This window comes from Metarhizium brunneum, chromosome 1 (assembly GCF_013426205.1).
Source record: "Metarhizium brunneum chromosome 1, complete sequence".
In the NCBI taxonomy this organism is placed as follows: domain Eukaryota; kingdom Fungi; phylum Ascomycota; class Sordariomycetes; order Hypocreales; family Clavicipitaceae; genus Metarhizium; species Metarhizium brunneum.
In genome coordinates this window covers 984,556-1,003,820 of record NC_089422.1, presented here as the reverse complement: position 1 = coordinate 1,003,820, position 19,265 = coordinate 984,556, and the positions used below count along the sequence as shown (strand labels likewise).

General features: G+C 49.3%; 5 protein-coding genes across 5 annotated transcripts; 2 read left to right on the top strand and 3 right to left on the bottom strand.

Moving 5' to 3' along the window:
- Positions 1–1,745: 1,745 nt before the first annotated feature.
- ANKRD44 (Serine/threonine-protein phosphatase 6 regulatory ankyrin repeat subunit B) lies at positions 1,746–6,116 on the bottom strand (the record flags this gene model as incomplete). Its single annotated transcript, XM_014687289.1, has 1 exon — positions 1,746–6,116. The coding sequence occupies one exon, from the start codon at positions 6,114–6,116 to the stop codon at positions 1,746–1,748; it is 4,371 nt and encodes a 1,456-aa protein (XP_014542775.1).
- Positions 6,117–6,752: 636 nt separating this feature from the next.
- On the bottom strand, positions 6,753–8,633 carry Slc7a7 (Y+L amino acid transporter 1; the record flags this gene model as incomplete). Its single annotated transcript, XM_014687290.1, has 2 exons — positions 6,753–7,571; positions 7,629–8,633. The coding sequence occupies 2 exons, from the start codon at positions 8,631–8,633 to the stop codon at positions 6,753–6,755; spliced, it is 1,824 nt and encodes a 607-aa protein (XP_014542776.1).
- Positions 8,634–9,250: 617 nt separating this feature from the next.
- G6M90_00g003060 (uncharacterized protein) lies at positions 9,251–9,708 on the top strand (the record flags this gene model as incomplete). Its single annotated transcript, XM_014687291.1, has 2 exons — positions 9,251–9,520; positions 9,574–9,708. 2 exons carry the CDS (start codon positions 9,251–9,253, stop codon positions 9,706–9,708), a joined length of 405 nt encoding a protein of 134 aa, XP_014542777.1.
- Positions 9,709–10,162: 454 nt separating this feature from the next.
- Positions 10,163–11,675, bottom strand: G6M90_00g003050 (uncharacterized protein; the record flags this gene model as incomplete). The annotated part of the gene is made up of 3 exons (XM_014687292.1): positions 10,163–10,449; positions 10,977–11,168; positions 11,231–11,675. 3 exons carry the CDS (start codon positions 11,673–11,675, stop codon positions 10,163–10,165), a joined length of 924 nt encoding a protein of 307 aa, XP_014542778.1.
- Positions 11,676–16,381: 4,706 nt separating this feature from the next.
- Positions 16,382–19,073, top strand: sec59 (Dolichol kinase sec59; the record flags this gene model as incomplete). The annotated part of the gene is made up of 2 exons (XM_014687293.1): positions 16,382–16,946; positions 16,996–19,073. The coding sequence occupies 2 exons, from the start codon at positions 16,382–16,384 to the stop codon at positions 19,071–19,073; spliced, it is 2,643 nt and encodes an 880-aa protein (XP_014542779.1).
- Between the last annotated feature and the right edge of the window lie 192 nt (positions 19,074–19,265).

Here is a 19,265-nt window from a genome sequence, read left to right as displayed (position 1 = left end):
TAATTATAGCTTATTTTTATTATTTTTTTTTTATTTATTAAATTTATTCTTAAAAGTATATAATTTTAATAAGTATTTTATAAGTAAAAATAATTATTAATTCTTTTTAGGTTTTATTTAATTTAAATATAATAATAAGCTTATATAATATTATATTAATAATTATTAAGTATTACTTAAAGTAATATAATAATAATTTAAATAAAAGCTTTTAATATATAATAATTAAGATTTTTAAAAAATAAATTAATTATAATTTATATTAATAAAATAATTAAAGTAATTAATTTAAGTAATTAATTATTATATTAATAATAAATTATAAATTATAATTAAATAATTAGAATTAAAAAGTTATAAATAAAGCTTATTTAATATAATAATTTATATTAAAAGCTAAGAAATTAAAGTTTATTTATAAAATAAATTTAAAAGTTCTTATATATTATAATAATTATTTACCTTAAATATAAGTAATAATATTACTTATATTAATTTTATTATAATTACTTATATTACTTATTTTATATATAATAAGTATTTTTTTATTAATAGCTTATATTAATTATTATTTTATAGTTTTTCTTGCTTATATTATATAGTAGTTTATATAATTTAGCTTACTCTTATAATTTATATTACAGCTTGCGGCTAGGTTGTAATATAAATAACTATTTTTGTAAATATATACCTTTTAATATATAGTATATAGATTTTGTTTTATACTAAAATATAGCAGGAGGTAAAAACTTTAACTAAATTAAATATTAAGCTATTATAATTTATATTTTAATAGATTTTAATATATGAAATTATAATAAAAAAAATAAAAAAAAGGCTAGTTAATTACCAGGACCTACTAGTAATATAATTAATAGCTATACCTAGCTAATTTAATAGTAATATATAATTTAAAAAACATTATATACACGTATTATAATACGTTAAATTTACTAGCTTAAAAGGTGATTTATAACTTTATATGCTAATAAAAGTATATAATAATAATAGTAACTTATAACTATGTAAGTTATACCCCAAAAAACTTAGAGTAATCTAATATAATATAAATTAATAAAGTCCTGACTTTTATAAAGCCTATTATTTTCTTTATAATTACCTTATTTTGCCTTTATATACCTAATTTAAATAAATTACTTTATAAAGCAGCTACTTATAGGTTTTTAGCTTTATATTACTTCTTAAAGTACTTATTAATATTAAACTTAGTTAATAATTAATAACTATAATTATAATTAGTACTAAAAAAAATAATAAGCCTAATATAAGTAAGTTACTTATTATAATTTTAAGGATTAAAACTAATAAGCCTAAAAAGGTAATAAAAAAGCTATTATTATAAAAAATATTAATAAGAAGAAAAATATATTATTAAAAGCTAAAAATACTAAAAAAGTTAAAAAACTTAATAAAATAACTAAAAAAGTAAGAAAAAAAAAAGAAATAAAAGGGAAAATTAAGAAGAATACTATAAAGCTAGTTAATAAAAAGTAGCTTTATATTATAGTTTTCCCTCTTATTACAGAGGGTAGATTTTAATATATTTTATATATTTTCTAGTAACTAGGTATATATTTTATAGTAACTAGGTATATATTTTATAGTAACTAGGTATATATTTTATAGTAACTAGGTATATATTTTATAGTAACTAGGTATATATTTTATAGTAACTAGGTATATATTTTATAGTAACTAGGTATATATTTTATATAATAAATAGACTATAAACTTTGGCCCTCCCTATATGTATTTGGGTAGTTGCCTGATTGCAGCAAAACTTCTTCAGTGCTCCAGAAACGATTGCTTCGAGCTATTGAGAGAGCTGTTGCCCCGTCCTTCCTTGGAACATCTACAGCACCGTGCTCGAGCAGCAGCTGTACCAAGTCGGATCCACCCCACAGCGAATCCGTAGCAGCTATCAAAGCCGTGTTGCCATTCTTGTCCTGGCAGTGTACATCAGCTCCAGCTTCTAGCAGTCTTTTCACGATTGCAAACCGTTCCTTCTGGGCCGCATTATATAAAGGGGTTTGTCCGTGCTTATCAGCATGGTTTACATTTGCGCCTCGGCTCAACAGCTCCTCAATAATGCCAGCTTGTCCATTGTCGGCCGCAAAGCATAAAGGAGTATGTCCAATTTTGTCAACAGGGTCGATGACAGCTCCCAGTTTGAGAAGTTCAAAAACAGCGTCTGGGTGCGACCAAAAATAGTTACTCTTCGTAGCCGCGTGAATTGGCCGCCTGTCCTCGTCATCACCACGCTCAATATCCGCACCAGCATCGATTAGCATCTTGAGCAGATGCACACGTCCTTCACTTGCGGCATAGTGTAATGCCGTGTTCCCGGAATTGCACGTTTCATCTACATCGGGCACCAAACTAAGGAGGATTTGTACAATAGCTGTACTGCCTGCCGCGGCGGCCAAATGCAGTGGCGTACGCCCATTTTCGCTGCGCACGTTGGGATCGGCCCCGGCCTCCAGCAACACACGCACGACGTCTTCGTGACTGCCTTCGCAAGCGTGATGCAGTGGATGAAACCCCGCATGTAATCCCTTTTCGGCCTTGTTGACTTCGGCGCCGCTCTGGACCAAATGCTGCACAATCTCAGCTTGCCCGTGCTCCGCCGTCCAAGATATCGGAGACCGATCCAGTTTCGCCCTCCGTGCATCGACGGTGAAGCCTCGATCCAGAAGGGCACGCACGATGCTGTCATGGTTCTTCTCAATCGCGTGCCAGAATGGCACGACGCCGTCTTGGTCCCGTCGGGAAATATCCACGTTACCCGTCTCCAAGAGCACGGCCACAATCTCGTCTTGCCCGCTCAGCGCCGCCCAGTGCAGCGGCGTGCGAGCCATGTTGTCCGATTGATCCAAAAAGGCACCCCGGGCCGCCAACTCGCGCAGCAGAGAGACGTGCCCGAGCTCGGCGCAGTGGGAAGCACCGGTTCTCCCGGCCTCGTCTTCGCTGTCAGGATGAACCCTCATCTCGAAAAGCGCATCGACTACCTCGGTCCACTGGTTGCGAATGGCAAGCGGCAGAGCGGGCTTGAGGGACTTGGATCCAAAGTCGCCGCTGTGGAGGAAACTCAGTTCGTAGAGGGCGTCGACTCTGTTGCCGTCGTCAATGGCATGCACAAAGGGGTGTACGCTGTTGGCTTTTCGGGGGCGGCTTGTCTCTGCTGCCAACTTGTCGAACACGTCGGCATAGCAAGCCAGCATGGAGGTGATGTTCTGCTGGCACGGCTCGACGCTGTCCTCCTCGGATGAGGGAAGCATGAAGTGGCACATATCCCTCATTTCTCTCAGCCCATCCTGCGCGTACGAGATGCCCATTTTGTCGCTCTTCAAGGTAGCTGAGTAGCGGTAAAACTCAGCCGCGACCCTGAGGATCCTTTCGAAAAACTGCCATTGCAGAGCTCGATCCGCATGGCGGTTGCGCATGTGCTCCGGCGAAAAGTGACGACACCCCCATTTCAGCAATACGGCCGCACGAGCCCATTCCCCCTTTTGTCTGAATGTGTTTGCCGACTGGACGAGACTGGATATCAGGTTCTCGTCGCTGGGGAGGAGTTGCCGTCTCAGTTGGGGGATAATGGTGGTGATTGCGTCCGTTCGAGAGCCGATTTCGCTGTCGACGAATGCCTTTTCGAACGTCGCGACCAATGGATTCTGCAGCTGAATGAACCCTTCCTTCTCCGAGACGGTGGATTCAGGAATCGGCAGTGCCGCCAGACTGATCAGGTTCTTCACCAGGGTTATCAGGAGCTGTTGGGTGCACAAATCAATGATACTACACTCAGACCGCAAGTATTGAACACCAATAGAAACGTGGCTATCGTCTTGGGAACTCTGCAATTTAACAACATCCGAGGCCCCAACGGGATCCGTGCCACTGATTGCCAAGGACTCGCATAGAATATTCCATCCGAACAGCCGCAGCTGGAAGATGGGGGTTTTGCTGCAGCTCAGCAGGGAGGACGACGACTCCGTCGATCTCGGCAGCTTCTCCCAGCCGCCGGAACCAGTTAACTGGCGACACAGCGTGGTGAAGTTGTCACATTTCATGCCCTTACCGAGGCGGAGGCTTTCCCTGGAAAGGAGATGTGTATTAGGGCCGAACCAAAAGTTCAGCTCGACCTCGATGTCGACCTCGCTGTTCCAATATTCATTATCCAAGCCAGCTGCCAGAATTTGGTGCGAGACGCTCGCTCTGTCCTTTGAGCTGGCAGACGTGTTTGGAGATTCACTGTCTCCGACTACGTCCTGAGAAGACACCAGCGACCAAGTCCAAAGGCCAAGAATAGCTTCTATATGAGCCGCGTTGACTCTCCATTTTGGCTGAGTTGGTTCAGGGGCCTTCATCTCAACACCGACGACTTGCGTCAGCGTGCTGGAGCAACAAGGTTCAGAATCCGTATGAGCAAGAGCCTCGACAGGAACCGTCAAGTCGCTCCTCTTTGCACGATTCTCCCCGGAAAAAAGCGCAGTTGCTATCTCGCCAAGCGCTTCAGCAAGCTTGATGGCGGACTTGCGAACGGCGACCATGTCGGACTTCCACGGCTTCCCACCTCCAGAACCTGTTGCCAGACTCGCCATGCCCTGGTTCCCCGTTAATCCAGACAGCTGGACGCGAAGGTCGAACAGCTCGTAATACAAGTCGCTGCACCCCTGAGAGCCGATGAACTCCCGCAATGACGTCTTGTCGCAGGAGTTGCGTCGACTGGACACGGAGGCACCACTGAGCTCGAAAGAACCACCGTTACAAACCGTCATGGGCTTATCATCGCTCGGCATCTTCCCACTCACAATGTGCCAGTTGGCTCCCCTTTGCGGCTGCCCCGTCGCTTGCATGGGGGAGTCGTCAAAGGCCAGCTCATACGCCAGCCAGTCGAGTTCGTGGCCGGCCACCAGGTCCGGGATTTTCGACAACTTGTTCTCATGGTTCTGGAGCCTTTGTATCCGGAGCGCCCCTCGCAGCATGCTCATGTACAGCGTGACGCCCAGCTGCGCCAGCGACAGCCACGCATTCATGCCTCGCAGGCCAATAAACTGAAGTATATACCCAACCACGGACGCAAGCACCGCCAAGAAGGTCAGGACCTCGAACAGCCTCTCCGACCCCTTTCGCTTCCGCGACGAAACCCAGTACTCAAGCGGCTGCTTCTCGCTTTCAAAGAAGGAGCTGGGGTCGAAGCTCTGCTCCCCAACAAGCTGCGGCCCGGGCTGGAGCCAGATGAGCCGCGTCTTGTGCCCGGCGGCCTGCTCGTCGCGCCTGAACCTCACCTCCTGCGTGGCCTGGCCGATGAGCACGGCGCATCCCCACATCCCCAGGGACAGGAGCAAGCTCCCGGCGATGAACATCCTCGGCGCGTAGTCGCGCGCCGTGGCATTGTCGGGATGGTACTTGTTCCAGCCGAGCCGCCACGCCCCGAAGCCAGCCAGGACGATGATGCCGGCCTGCAGCACGAGCCCGTTGAGCGCGACCAGCGACACCACCCACAGCTTGGGCCTCTTGATGCCAATGTTGAGCGACAGGTTGGGCGTCGGCGACATCTGGCAACGGCCCGACTTGTCGTCGGGGCTGAAGACGGACCCCCGGCTGCGCTTCCAGTACATGGTCTCGTCCGCGTTGCGGATGTGGTCCTGGAATATCTCGAGCCTCTTGCCCCGGCCCCGGCCGCCGGCGGGCGACACGGCCACCAGCTCCAGCAGATCGGGCTGCCTCCCGAGGACGCGCGCGATGCCGCCCTTGTGGAACAGCTCGCACACGTCGCGGCTCGTCGAGGCGCACAGCTCCGCCTCCACGGCCGCCTCGCCCTCCTGCGACCTCCCGATGAAGGCCCGGAGGGACGGGTGCCCGCAGACCCGGATGACCGACACCACGGCCGTGATGATGCCCAGCGGGCCCATGGCGAAGGTGAAGTAGTCGAGGAAAGTGGTGCTCTCGCTGAGATACTGCTTCGTCACGGCCTCGCCAAACAGCGCCAGCAGCGGCCCGAGATCCTGCGCCAGGTTGTTGGTGAAGTCGGACAGGTCATCGTCCGCCGCGGCAGCTCGGCCCGCGAGCAGCCAGAGAACAGGGAGGCCATTCATAGTTTGCTTCTATGCAAAACACACAAGGTCCGGATAGCACAGCGGTATACAAGAGGGCACAGCGATACACGTACATGCCAAGGGTTCGTTCCTTATGTAGCACGACGTCCGCAGACATCGTCGCGAGCCGATCGGCACGAAATGCCGCACAGCAAGCCATTTAAGTAATTCCAGACGGCAGCGCCATCAAAGACGCATACGTGCCCATGCCGTGAAAAAAAGTCGAAAAACTCCGCCCAACGCAGAGGCCTTGCCAACGGCCTGCTGGGGGCCGATCTGTAGCCGCCCGCGGCAACCCACCCGCCAATCACCACCACCATCGCGTATGCAAGCTGGTCTGAACGGTGCAGATGGGCGTTTAAATCCATCTTCATGCATTATGTATTGTGTTATCTGCGTATGTACCGTTTCACAATACACCGACTGCCTAAGCCAACCGCCCGTCTCGTCATTAGCAGCTTGTCCTGTGCTGGGGTCATAAATGTACCTCTCAGTATTACCCAAAATACAAAGGCTCCTCCATCCTGAAGGGGTCAAAAGACAAAATTCACGTGTTCTGCTTCCAATTGTACGCATCCATTCCCAATGAAATGTATTCAGAAAAAACACTGCGCCGGCTGATGCTTGTTCAGTTTTTCAATGTTTCCAAAAACGCCACCATGGCCGATGCCCCCCATCGTCGCCTGGTTTCCGAAACCTGTCCCTACCCCGGATACGCCAAAAGTACACGGGGATTCCCGCCACAACGAAGCCTACCACGGCGACAGTTTGGACCGGTCGCGCAAAGACAGCTCTGCTGAGAAGGAAGAGACTGACGCAGCAGAATATGATTGGGGTTGTGATCCATGTCTTGTATGGGCGCTCAAGTTGGGGTTCTCTAACGCGGAGGATGATGAGGCCAAGAACAGTGCAAAAGTAGAACGTGTATCCAGCAACGCCGTAGAAGGTAAGGAGCGTGGGGAATTCGCCGACGACGCAGTAGCCAGCAGTGATGAAGCCATTGAGGATTAAAGCGTATATGGGCGTAAAGAAGAGGCCCATCTCGTCGTCCCCAACGAAGCGGTGGATTTTCTTAGAGAACCAATTTCGTGTTCGTTGGGTCGTCAGGCTAGGGTCCTGGCTGTGCACGCCGATTTTGCCAAATATGCTTGGGATGTATCCCTCCTTGCCGGCAACGTAGACAAGTCGGCCTGCGGTAAAGGTGGAAGAGTTGAGAGCGCCAAGGCAACTTGCGCTGACCATCAGAGCAATGATGACGGCGCCGATGGAGCCAAATACCTTGGAGCCGAACATGACCGCCACGGTATTAGAACCATTGACCTGCTCGACGGGCAATACGAGAAAGTATGCTACATTGGCAAGCACGTAGCTCACAATGACCAGCGGCATGGCTGAGTGAATAACCCGCGGAAGATCCCTGCTCGGATTTCGGAACTCCCCAACAACATAGTTCGTCTGCAAGACGGTTAGTAAATAAAAAGCGACCAACACGGCGAAACGATATATACTCACATTGTCCCACCCGTCATACGCCCACAGGCCGCCATACAATGCGATAGCCCAGTTTGACAGGTCGAATGAAGTATCCTTGAACCAGTCCTGTGGCTTCCAGGCATTATCCTTCTCTCCATTGAATGTATATCCCTTCACAGCAACTATGATACCAACCACTGTAACGAATAGCAATGCCACAAACTTTAAAAACATAAGCACGTCGTTGATGCGCGTACCCATCCGCGTAGAAATGCAGTTGAAACACGTAACGGTGCAAATCCCCAGCAACGCCACCGACTTGCTCACCCACGGGTTTACATCTTCTGCGTCGGCCCCGATGATGGCTCGCGCAAAGTACTCCCCCATGATGATAGCAATGATGGCAGCACTTCCAGGCTTCAACACCAACACGGCTGTCCAAGTGAACAAGAATCCAGCGAGCTCACCAAACGTCTTGGAGAGATAAACCTGCGACCCGCCATTCAGCGGTATTGCGCCTCCTAGTTCAGCATATGACGCCGCACCAGTCCAAGCCAGGATTCCGGCAACAATCCACACTACAATCGCCGCCCCGGGTGAACCGACCTTGGAGCTGATTTGACTTGGTGACGAAAATATTCCCGATCCAATGATGAGGCCAATGATGAGCGACAGCCCGTTCAGGTAAGTCAGCGTCTTGTGCTTCTCCAACGATCCTCCTCCCAGCGCACCACCCGATCGCGCGCCAGAAGTCGGCGCTCCAACTGGCGCATACCCTCCCGCCCCAGTAGTCGAACTCAAAGGGAACAAATTCGCAGCGAAATCAAACGTCGAGGATACCGAATATGACCGTCCTAATCTTCCGGCCGGATTACCATCGTCGAGGGGATCCTCTTCTTCCACCAGTGACAGCCTCCGTGATGACGAAATGCTCGGTCTGGAGGACACTTCTGATACTGCACCACCATCTATCATGCTCGAGCTCGCCAGAGACGCAAGTTCTAAGGAGTCTCGCGACTGCGATTGCACCGCATAAGGGGACATCGCGAGCTCCCTGAAGAAACCAGCCCCGGCCTAGAGAGCTTCTAATCTGTACGTTCGATCGCCGGTAACAAAACGCGATACTGTATTCGAGAAATATAAAAAGGCTAGCAGAAATAGCTCATATTCAGAACGCGCACAGTGCAAGCAAAAGGCACGTTCGTCAACCAAAAACGTAGGATGGCGATGGACCAACAACAGCAGGGCCTTTTGGGCCTGTGACGCTGCAGGGATGTGCGAAAGTGGTAGGAGCGATGCAAGCGATGTTTCGTCCAAATGTCTGCGTGACAACGGCGGGATCCAGAGTAAAAATGAAACCGTACGGATGCTCTTCGTCTAATGCGTTTATCCTGAATAGCAAAAAGTGTAGGGGGAGGCGCTTTGGTTTCCGTCAATAGGAGACAGAAAAGCCCACAGAAGCTAGTAGCGGCTCGAGCAAGCATTGATGATGGAGAAATGATGCTTTCATTGGCTGCCGCCAAGATGGAGTTCCGGCATTGAAGGGCCTTGGCTCCCGTCTTTGTCTGTGGTGACTAAGCACAGAGTCGGTCGTTCCTCCATCCGAGGACTTCAGCCAAAGACATCTGCGGGCGGCCGTGCTACACAGCAACCACATCACCATGCCGCCTAGCGACTACACCGCTGTTGGGGGAGGCGCCCTCAAGCTCAAGGGCGCCAAGGTTCAGAAAAAGAAGAAGAAGAAGGACAAGAACGATTTGGAGAGGAATTTGTCCGCGGGCGAGGGCGCATTAGCGAAGAGCGACGGTGCTCCCGCCGCCGACGAGCAACTGGATCACCGTGACAGCAAGGGCGATCAGAGCGACGACAATGGCGCAGTTGCACGAAAGACGGAATCCGAGAGGAAATACGACGAGGTCAGAAAGAAGAGGGTATGTGCATAACGGCCAAACACCGACAAAGACAGTCGCTAACTTGGGTACAGCTGCAAAAGATGGCTGAGTCGTCGAGTTCTCGACCGGAATTACTGAAAACGCACAAGGAACGAGTCGAGGAACTCAACACATACCTGTCGAAACTCAGTGAACATCACGATATGCCAAAGATAGGACCCGGTTAAGGACGTGGTTGGTGGGTGATTTGGGAAAGGAATGGGATACGAAAATGGGCATGGAGTTGCGGCGCTTTGCATATACCTACAATTAGAACTGTCATAATCAACACAATATTGAATAATTATGGTGTCCATGTGTCCATGTGAGAGGAATCCAAAAGATGCCCTTTTTTCTAATAGTCTGTATATTCACGACACCATGTCCCATCTATGCCTTGTACCATTAGTTGTCACAATCAGTCGCATCCTTGAAATTCATCTCATTGGCCATTCTACTCCGCTTTTTGCAATCTACAGTACGAGGCAGTCGCATGCCTATGGTCTAATTTTTCCAAACCAAACAATTAAGGAGAGTCGTTAAATCATCAGACCTAATCCACCGACGCAATGCATATCGCCATGCTTAATCAACGATTCGCATAATTCAAAATACGATCAGTAAACAGATGTGGAAATAATGTTAAATCAGTAACATGCCAACTGCGAACGCCCCAGCAGCAATAATGAGCGTGAAATGGCCTTGAGCTTTTGGCGCATGATTCTGCAACTGGGGCCCGCCGTCGGCAGTAGACTTATCCGTGGGCACAATAGCCACCCAAGAAGTGGATGTTATGGTGCGAGTACCACCGTCGGGTAACGTAGTGGTGTAGGTATGTCGTACGGGGCTGGTTGTGGCGACACGGCCGGTCGTGATAGTCTTCTCGATCTTGCTCGAAGTAGGGGCAGCTTCGCCAGAAGATGATGCTTCTAATCAAACGGTCAGCGACTTTGCAGCAAGTCAATGCAAGTGAATCAAATCAAAAAGTAGGTATCCTGGTCTGCGAGCGTTGAAAGATGTGGTGATTTGTGGATGGATAAAAAAAATCATGGGCTATATGCGTGGACACCCACCCGTAGATACAGCAGGCACTGAAGACTTGGGAGTCTCCCCTGGAGCTGGAGGCACCAACAGTTAGACACTGGAGCTATTCATACAATTTTTGGTGACTCATATACAAATATGAGGTGTGATTAGTGGAATGGGAGGTTCGTATATTTGGCCTGATAGATCAATTTGGGGACTAAAGGACAGTGCTGGTAGCATAACCCACTCGAAGAAGGACCGGTAAACCTGCTGGGCGGCACGGTGGACGGTGCTATGGACGAACTGATGGAAGAGAAAGAGGAAGAGAAAGAGGAGAGGTCATCCTTTGGCAACATACTGGAAGAGGACACTGGAGATACACTGGAGGAAGAAGATTCGGAGACAGTCTCATGTCTCGTGGAGGACGTACCAGAGGGAGTGGATTCAGGCGCTTGGGAGGTAGTTGAAGTGCTTGCAGGAGTTGGGCTCGGAAAAGTAGAGCTTGTCGGGCTGGCCGGTGGTATTATGGACGGAGAAGGAGTTGATGATTCGGGAGTGCTCGTAGGAGAGGGGATGGAGGAGTGACTAATGGTCGACGAAGCGGTTGATGTCGTGGATTCGTCTAAAAACTCCCGTTAGTTTGGACGATCCCCCTTACTGATGCGTCGGGAGACTTGAACTTACGGCTAGATGAAGTCGGAGTTGCAGATGTGGTGGGTGTCGTCAGCTGTCCTTGTCCAGTGCCAGATTCGCTCTTCTCCGTCGGTGCTCCAGGTGTAGTCGCATTGGTGGCAGAGGCATCAGCACGCTTTTCCAGAAAGGAACGAGCGGCTTTCGTGTGAATATTCTCGTTGGCACGGGTCCATCCCATACAAGATGAAGGAAAGGAGGGGTTTTTAGCCAGAGCTACTCCAAATCCAAGGAGCAAGCTCAGCATCACGATGATAACCATCCGTCTATGTGAGGACATCTTTCGTGACTCCTTGGGTTCCGGTTGATGATATGTTGGACCGGTCTGAGACTGTTCAAGCCCAGTTGGGGTGAATGGAATCTTCTCCTCTTCGTGTGTCCTCAGTAGTCCTGTCTCTAGTTGAGCGTCGCCATATTCTCTCAAATCCATAGGAGCCATTGTGAGAAAATGAGTTGGGACTAAAGGGTGTTATGTAGTCGATGCACTGCGTGTAGCATCCGGAGAAGAGATAGAGTTCCACAGACAGCAAGATACACCCGGGTTCCGTAAAAAGCAACACACAGTTCCTTTGAAATCAATAAGAGTAAAAGAAGAGGACCAAGTAGGAGTGATTGGATGGGGGGGGCGAGGCGGCGTGCAATGTACAACAACGGAGGTATGTATGCTTTACACCCCTCCTAGTATCCGATGTTAGGAATAAGCGGAGATCTGATGGGGTGTGAAATCGTAAACTGGGACCCCAAGGTGCCGAAAACAAAGGCTGAGGAATCGGGTGTATACTTGTCAACGAGGACCGATGGAACAAGCAGTTCCTGTACAATGCAGAGCTAATGCTACTCGGGTAGAGGGAGGAAGTCAAATGGAAGTAAAGCAGTGTGGCCAAGCCGCTAGACAGCAAGAGAAGCAGTGGAGAGTGTTTGTGTCGATGTGATGTGATAATTATGCGATCTGGGCTTTTTCTCAAGCGGGGCAGAAATATCGAGCCAAACCCGAGTCGAGATTAACAACAAGAGCGCGCAGGCTGTAGTACTTGACTATCTTGCATCCGTGGGTTGCAGATTTCCGCTCCAGTCTCCAGTCTCCTGTCTCCCGTGGCCCAAGATCAGCAAGTAAGAGGGACGAAATAGTGATCTGGCAGATGGAGGCGGAATGGCCTACATGCGCTTTATGCAGAACACATCCAGCGGAGCTTGTCAGCATGAGAGTCGTACTAGTATTGTACGGCGTGTGATGAATTGCCAGTGGAGCACAGGAGATCAGACCGATATCATCAGCCTCCGGGCCTTTGGGGGCAGTGTGGCCGTGATAATATTGAAAGTATGATCAAATGGCAACGGGATGTCGAAGCCAGCTCCCGCCACGGCAGACCGAGATGGAGGGGTGTGCAAGCTGTATGATGTCGTTTGGACTTGTTCCAGTCAGTGATGGCCCAGGATAGTAATGCAAAATGCAAGAATACTCGGCCTAACAGGGACCGATAGAATAAAAGGCCGGAAGTTTCCCACAGCAGGCAGTTGAGAGCACGAGGCACGAGAGAGGACGGTTGGAGTCAGGGACTGAGGGCTCATAGTAGGAAATCCTGGATAAATAGACTGCACATGGCAGCTGAATAACGTTCGATATCGTCGCCTTCCCAACGACTAGGCCGACCATCCGCGCCTAACTCTGACACAGAGTCACACTACACGCCCCTGCACGCCCGCCACCCCGAGTGGACGGTGCAGATACGCGCTCGGGACAGGCTCTCCTCTCGAGTCTAGTACTAGTCCATCGTACCGGCGCGGCTCAGCTGCCCATGGCAGGGATACTAGTATTGACTCCATAGTACGGAGTACGGAGTAGTAGTAGTAGCCAGGATTGTGCTGGCACGGCTCACACTGGCGGCTGGAGCCTCGATGTCGTCTTTCCAGTCTTCCTTGTTCTTTCTTTGACCCCACTCGAGATAGCAATTGGCTTGGCTTGGCTTGCCAGGCTGGCGGATCGCACATCCAGGTCCACAGGTCCAACGGACAGGGGCAGCGTTCAAGACGCCACCTAACGGGCTCGTTGGACGGGGCACACGGGGCTGGCCCTGGCTGGTCGTTCAGGTCCCCTCTCGTGCATGTGCTGCTTTTTGGAAGCACGCCTCAAAATTGCGAGGGCTGGAAATCATGGTCGGCCTCCAGTGGTGTTTGCTTCGTCACCGCTTCATGTCGAGCGACGCGTGGTTTGGTCGTCCATCAGCAGTCGGCAACTAGCCATCGCTGTATCAACAACATTTGAAGTCGCCCAGTTTGCTCAGCTGTTCTTCCACCGCAACAGACTGAACTTGTTGTCCAGAATCGGCCACTTCCGTTGTACTGCAGGCTTCCCAGTGACATCATTGCCAAGCATGTGGTGTGGGCTTGCGCCCATGCATGCTTCGGAGAAGCCTTCTCAGCAACAGGCCAGGCTGGGCCTTCTCGCCCCTCCGGGGCAGCTGTCTTTGCAAAGGGGGGCCGAAACTCGTATTGTGTCCCGCACTGGTGATACGAACAGTCAACATGACGAACCAGCTAAGAAAAACAGCTTGCCAGTGTCTGAGTGTTTGGCTGCACTGCCGCCTCCGTATTCACCCAATGGCCTGGTTGATAGATCCAGCACTACCCGCCGGGAGCACCAAAATGCATTGGCTGGACTTGTTTCACCCCCCGTTGACCGTCGTCATCCAATGCCGAGTCCAAGCACGCCCGACGACCCCCGAGCGTCGCCGACATCAGACGCCGTCTTGATCTGCTGCTAGCAAAACTCATACTCCGTACCACTAAAAATGCGACATTTTTTGATACCTCTTGTTTGTGTCTTTTTTGTAGTCGCAATGATGCCTGGTCATACAAAAGACTTTGGTCTGCATACTATCGAGAGTGCTCGCACTAGGTCTCCTGCTGCCGAGGTCTATAGTGATATTTCTATGCAAATGGTCATCGCGAATAATACTATTCGTATTGCTGTATGTATGCGCCTGCTCCCTTGTCAAAAAGGGAAGATGCCGGCATTCATGCCCTGTGCGGCGCCTTGACTCCTGCGATGGTGTTGGAGTGTGGTAAACCACCGGTTCCCACCTCGGATTCCCTTCCGAGCCCGCTTTAATTGTGAGACCTGTCAACAAGTTGGTTCCCACAAGCGGGCTTGCTGGTGAAACAGGACTATCAAAGCTAGTATTCCATCAGAGGCATATTCTGACCGTTGTGGTCGGATCTCGTGTCCTCCGTATTTATCCTCGACTTTGGTGTGTGTCTTTAACTGAGTTTATGTAACTACCTAGCAACGAATGCTTCGACTTGTGGAGAAAATGTTTGTATTCCTATTGAGTATCAGTGACTTGACTTGATGTCTCGCATACGATTTACCATTTTTAGCATCTCGTTTTAACTGGTAATTGTTCATGCTGTATTTCTCGTACTTCTCATCAAACCAGTGTCTCCTGGTCGAGGCATGGGGTACGTATATGTAGTTTCCACTGCAGAATCTGTACGTAGTACATAGGGAGGCTGGGTGATTGCCGAGGGTGTACTCTGTATGCCTCGATCCACCCTGCAGGCCTAAGGCTGAGTAACGGCATCTAGATACTAGTACTACGTACATCTGCGCTGATTCTGCTGAATCGGGAGCTGGAGTGGTGTATTTTTTTAACGTGGGGGTTGGCCGCCTCGCGCTCGTGCCACGCGTGAGGAGAATTTCTGCAACGCGTCAGCCTGTCTACAATCCGGATGGTTGGCATGGTTCTGCGTGGGAGCGAACAAACACTAATACTAAAACGACTGCTTCAGAAGGCGATGGATGGCTGGGCGGTGCAAGGGAGGTGCCAGGATCTTATTTTAGATACCGCCGCGCAAACATCTCGCGGGCGCATACTTCGCGGCTCGTGGCTTTTAATGTGGCTTTCAAGGACCCCTCTCGGCGGGCGTCTTCGATTTGAACCAGACCCTGGAAGGCAATTTGATGAAAAAAACCCATATTGATATACTTCATACCGCGGGAGATTCCAAGCTATCAAAGACAAGAGGAGAAACTTTGGGCCTCTTTTAATGAAGCGTAGAGTGTCTTCATAACAGGCTTCAAGAGAAGTCAATTGGGAAGGTGCGATCCCGGGGCTCTTCACCGTTGCGATGACACTATGAACTAGGGCGCATAGCAGATGCTATCCCAGAGGAGCACAGGTAGGCAGGTACCTCGGAGATGCTGTTCTGTACTCCGTACAGTGACATCCTAAGGCTTTCGCTGGGTTGAAATTCGTGAATGCTTATTTCTATCGAAGTGACACATATTGACGTACTGCGTACCTACGGCAATAAGGCAGCGATCATATTACGACTCTAGGACACCTAACCTCTCAAATTCTCAATCAGATATGGCCCACCAGACAGCCGGGCTACCCTAGACCTCGTACACTCGATAAAGTGTAGTTGTGACAAAGGTCACTTTTATATCTATTATAATTTCACACCAAGACAGAAAAATGAACTATTGGTTCCATACAATGGTTTTTAAATATTTACATAATGTACTGCACTATCTCCAGTATTATGTGATGGGCAGCCAGCGCTCCAAATGGGGGAGAATTTATATTTGGCTCTAGTGTACAATGGCGGCGAGGCTGCATTGGAACAAGGACTATACTGAATGACAGCTACATCAACAAAACAACAATAGATTGAATAGTATTCAGTTCATTTGGCCTAGAAAGACAAAAATTCCTTCCATTACCTTTGTCAATCGCTCTCACGTGATGCTCAGCGAGCGAGGGGCACGGTCTCTCAAGAAGCACCGACAAATCGCAGTTCCCACGTCCTAAAGTTCCACACCTCCGCGTTAAACCGTCATTTAGGGAGTACTCAGGTACGAAAGCGCACAGCTTGGCAGATTGCATGTGACTGCATTGCTCCATTCCCCCAACCCAGCTTCACCAAAACAACATTTCAATCTCGACTCATGTTGTTTGGCCTTCGACGATCTGAAGCGACCCGATGAAGTGGACTGTTCCTTGTTGAGCCCCATCCCTCATATCATCCCTAGCTGCCTGCCCAGGTAGGTTGTCTGTCGCTCGAAACCCCAATTGTTTGGGTCAGCTCCTCAGCCGCGATCAATGATTTCCCTCGAGCGACTCGATTTGTCGACCTCGTCAAATGTCACAAAACGTCACCTCGGCTTCGCTGGCGCCTTCTGATCCAGAGCAGCATGACGCGCTGCGTGCCCTGAACCGCTCTCCCCATCCATACCACCACCAGAGCTCAGAGCTGCCGCATTCATCAGAGCGCTTTACAACGCACGATGTGTCTCGTGGCAGTGGTAACGACGGGGCACACCTATCGCCGACGAGACTCCCGGCCTTCTCGAAAGAATCTTCGCCTGGAAGTGAGAGCGGCACCGAAGCCGATGACGAGCACTTCCTCAAGGGCCTTCCAGCACCAAAGACCAAGCTACACAAAGGATTAAGAGACTACGACGAGCCGACATCAGGTTTTACGACACCTGCACCGTCCCCAGCTGCCCTGGATGACGACCATATCCAGGCCATATCGCAGAGATTACGTCCGAAGGTGGGACAGCGTAAGAAGCGCTGGCTCGATGTTTTGCGACGAAATAGGGCTCTGGTGCGAAGGCTTACCGAGGTCGGCCTTGTGGGATCGCTGGGATTCATGGTTGTGACGAGTAGTCACGTATCACCATTATTTCGTGTCTGGAGAAAAGGTACGCATGCACGCATCCTATTTTGGCGATGTTGATTAACAGCCTACAGACTTTGAATTATTGGGTCTATTGTACCTCACCCTGTTGGGTTTATATCCTTTAAGAGTTTTGGCATGGGGATTCGGAACAAGGCGACCATCGAAATGGATCCCGCTCCGAATACCAACCAACTTTGACCCTGCCCCCTTACTATACCCTCCTGCAATCACCACCTTTGTTTGTTTGCTAGTTGCTCGAAGCAATCCGGGGACAATTTTACCCAGTATAATCTTGAGCATCAGTTCCTTACCGCAGGCCTTGATACCGAAGCTTGACGTTGACACATCATACGATACCCTTCATTGGGCATTGTCATGCCTGCCTCTGGTTTGGGGACCTGCATTAGATTCATCGAGATTTGACCCAACATACGCATTCTTGTCTGCAGAAGCACTTGTCTTATTATATCCTGTTCACCAGACGCTGTGCACTGTCTTGCACTACCTTACAACAACTAGCCTCTTGACCGCCGAACTTCAGTTACTGTCTATCGCATTGATCAGTGTGCTTATTTTGTCTGCATCACCTCAAGCGAAGATTCTAAAGGGTCTGTTATGGGGCGGCGGTCTTGCTGTGCTTGTATTTTGCGGACCAGTCATTAGATGGGGTATTGCGCTGGCGCGAGTGCCCAAATGGCGGTTTAGACGACCCTCAAGCTCACAAAAGCATCGGTTTTGGAAAGAACTTCGCAAGCTATTGTCTTGGCACCGGATTAAAAGTGATATGGTAGGGTCTGTATACGAAGATAGCCCCTCCGAGACGACATCATCGGCCGATGAGGAGGATGATATTCCAATCTTCCGAGGCCCACTACGTGTCAAAACCCTTGGACCCAATCTCGACATCAGGGACACAACAGAATCCGTTGGCACTTCTGGAGTCACCTCACCTAACGACATCAGCGGCGGCATCTCACGACGACATACCATGCCACATCCGGATAAATTGCGGAAGAGCGCTGTACATACTCCGTCTGGGAGACGAAAGCGGGCTATATCGCTTTCACTTCGGCCTTATATCAGACTGACACAGGAGCAGGCTCTCGTGCGGAAATGGGCTTATGCGGCCTATGTGTACACAGCCATTATCGGAATCATATTAGTCGGCGTGCGAACCTATGTCGAGCAGTTTGCGCTGAATGGGCACGAACCAATAGGCTGGGCTCTGGGGTACATGTTTGGAAACCTACCCTGGTTCAGATTCCAAGTTGTTAGTGCCAATCTTGAGCGATGGGTCTGTCTCCCAGCGATTTCTGGGGCCAAAGAATGCCACTCCGGCTGGGTCCAACATCTTCGTCATGATGCTTTTGGCGAGGCCAATACTCGCCTTATCCTCAGCGCCTATTGGCTTACCATTCTCGTCTTTGGCCTAGTCGTTGTATTCAAACTCAAGGAGACCTACGAAGTCGATACCAGGCGCAAGGTGTTTCATTTTATGATGGTGGGAATGTTTCTCCCAGCCGTATACGTCGACCCAGCATATGCTGGCCTCGCGTTATCCATTATACTCGCTATATTCTTGATCCTCGATCTCCTCCGCGCAAGTCAGCTTCCGCCGCTATCTAAACCCATTGCTTCATTTTTGGCACCCTACGTCGACGGCAGAGACTTCCGCGGCCCCGTTGTTATCTCTCACATCTTCCTCCTTATCGGTTGCGCAATTCCCCTCTGGCTGGCTCTAGCTTCACTCTCTCGCACGGGATCAGGCTGCTTATCAGGCTGGGAAGTACCAACCCGGGATGTCAGCATGGTATCCGGTGTTATATGCGTCGGCCTCGGTGATGCTGCAGCTTCACTTATTGGTCGTCGGTATGGACACCGTAAGTGGCTCTGGGGCGGGGGAAAGAGTCTCGAAGGGAGCCTAGCGTTCGCCGTTGCCGTGTTTGCAGGTCTAGGCGCCGCAGGGGTGTGGTTACGTGTTGGAGGATGGCCGATGACAGATCAACCGGTTGGGTGGTATGCCAGTGCGAGGAATGCTGGTATCTGTGCGACGATGGGGAGTCTTACTGAGGCGGTTTTGACGGGCGGTAACGATAATGTGATTGTGCCGGTTGTTCTGTGGACATGCGTAAAAAGTCTTGGCATATAAAAAGCGTTGAAGAAGAAAAGAATACATCATAGACTTAGCTAGATAGCCATGTTCTCATGACGGGGATAGTGTATATAATTGACGACGACACGATTCATGTTGAACATTGTAAAATGATGATATCCTCCAGTTGGTATAATTTGAATTTCTTCACCTATTGTAGGTTTCATGACCATCAAGCTGTTTGTTGTT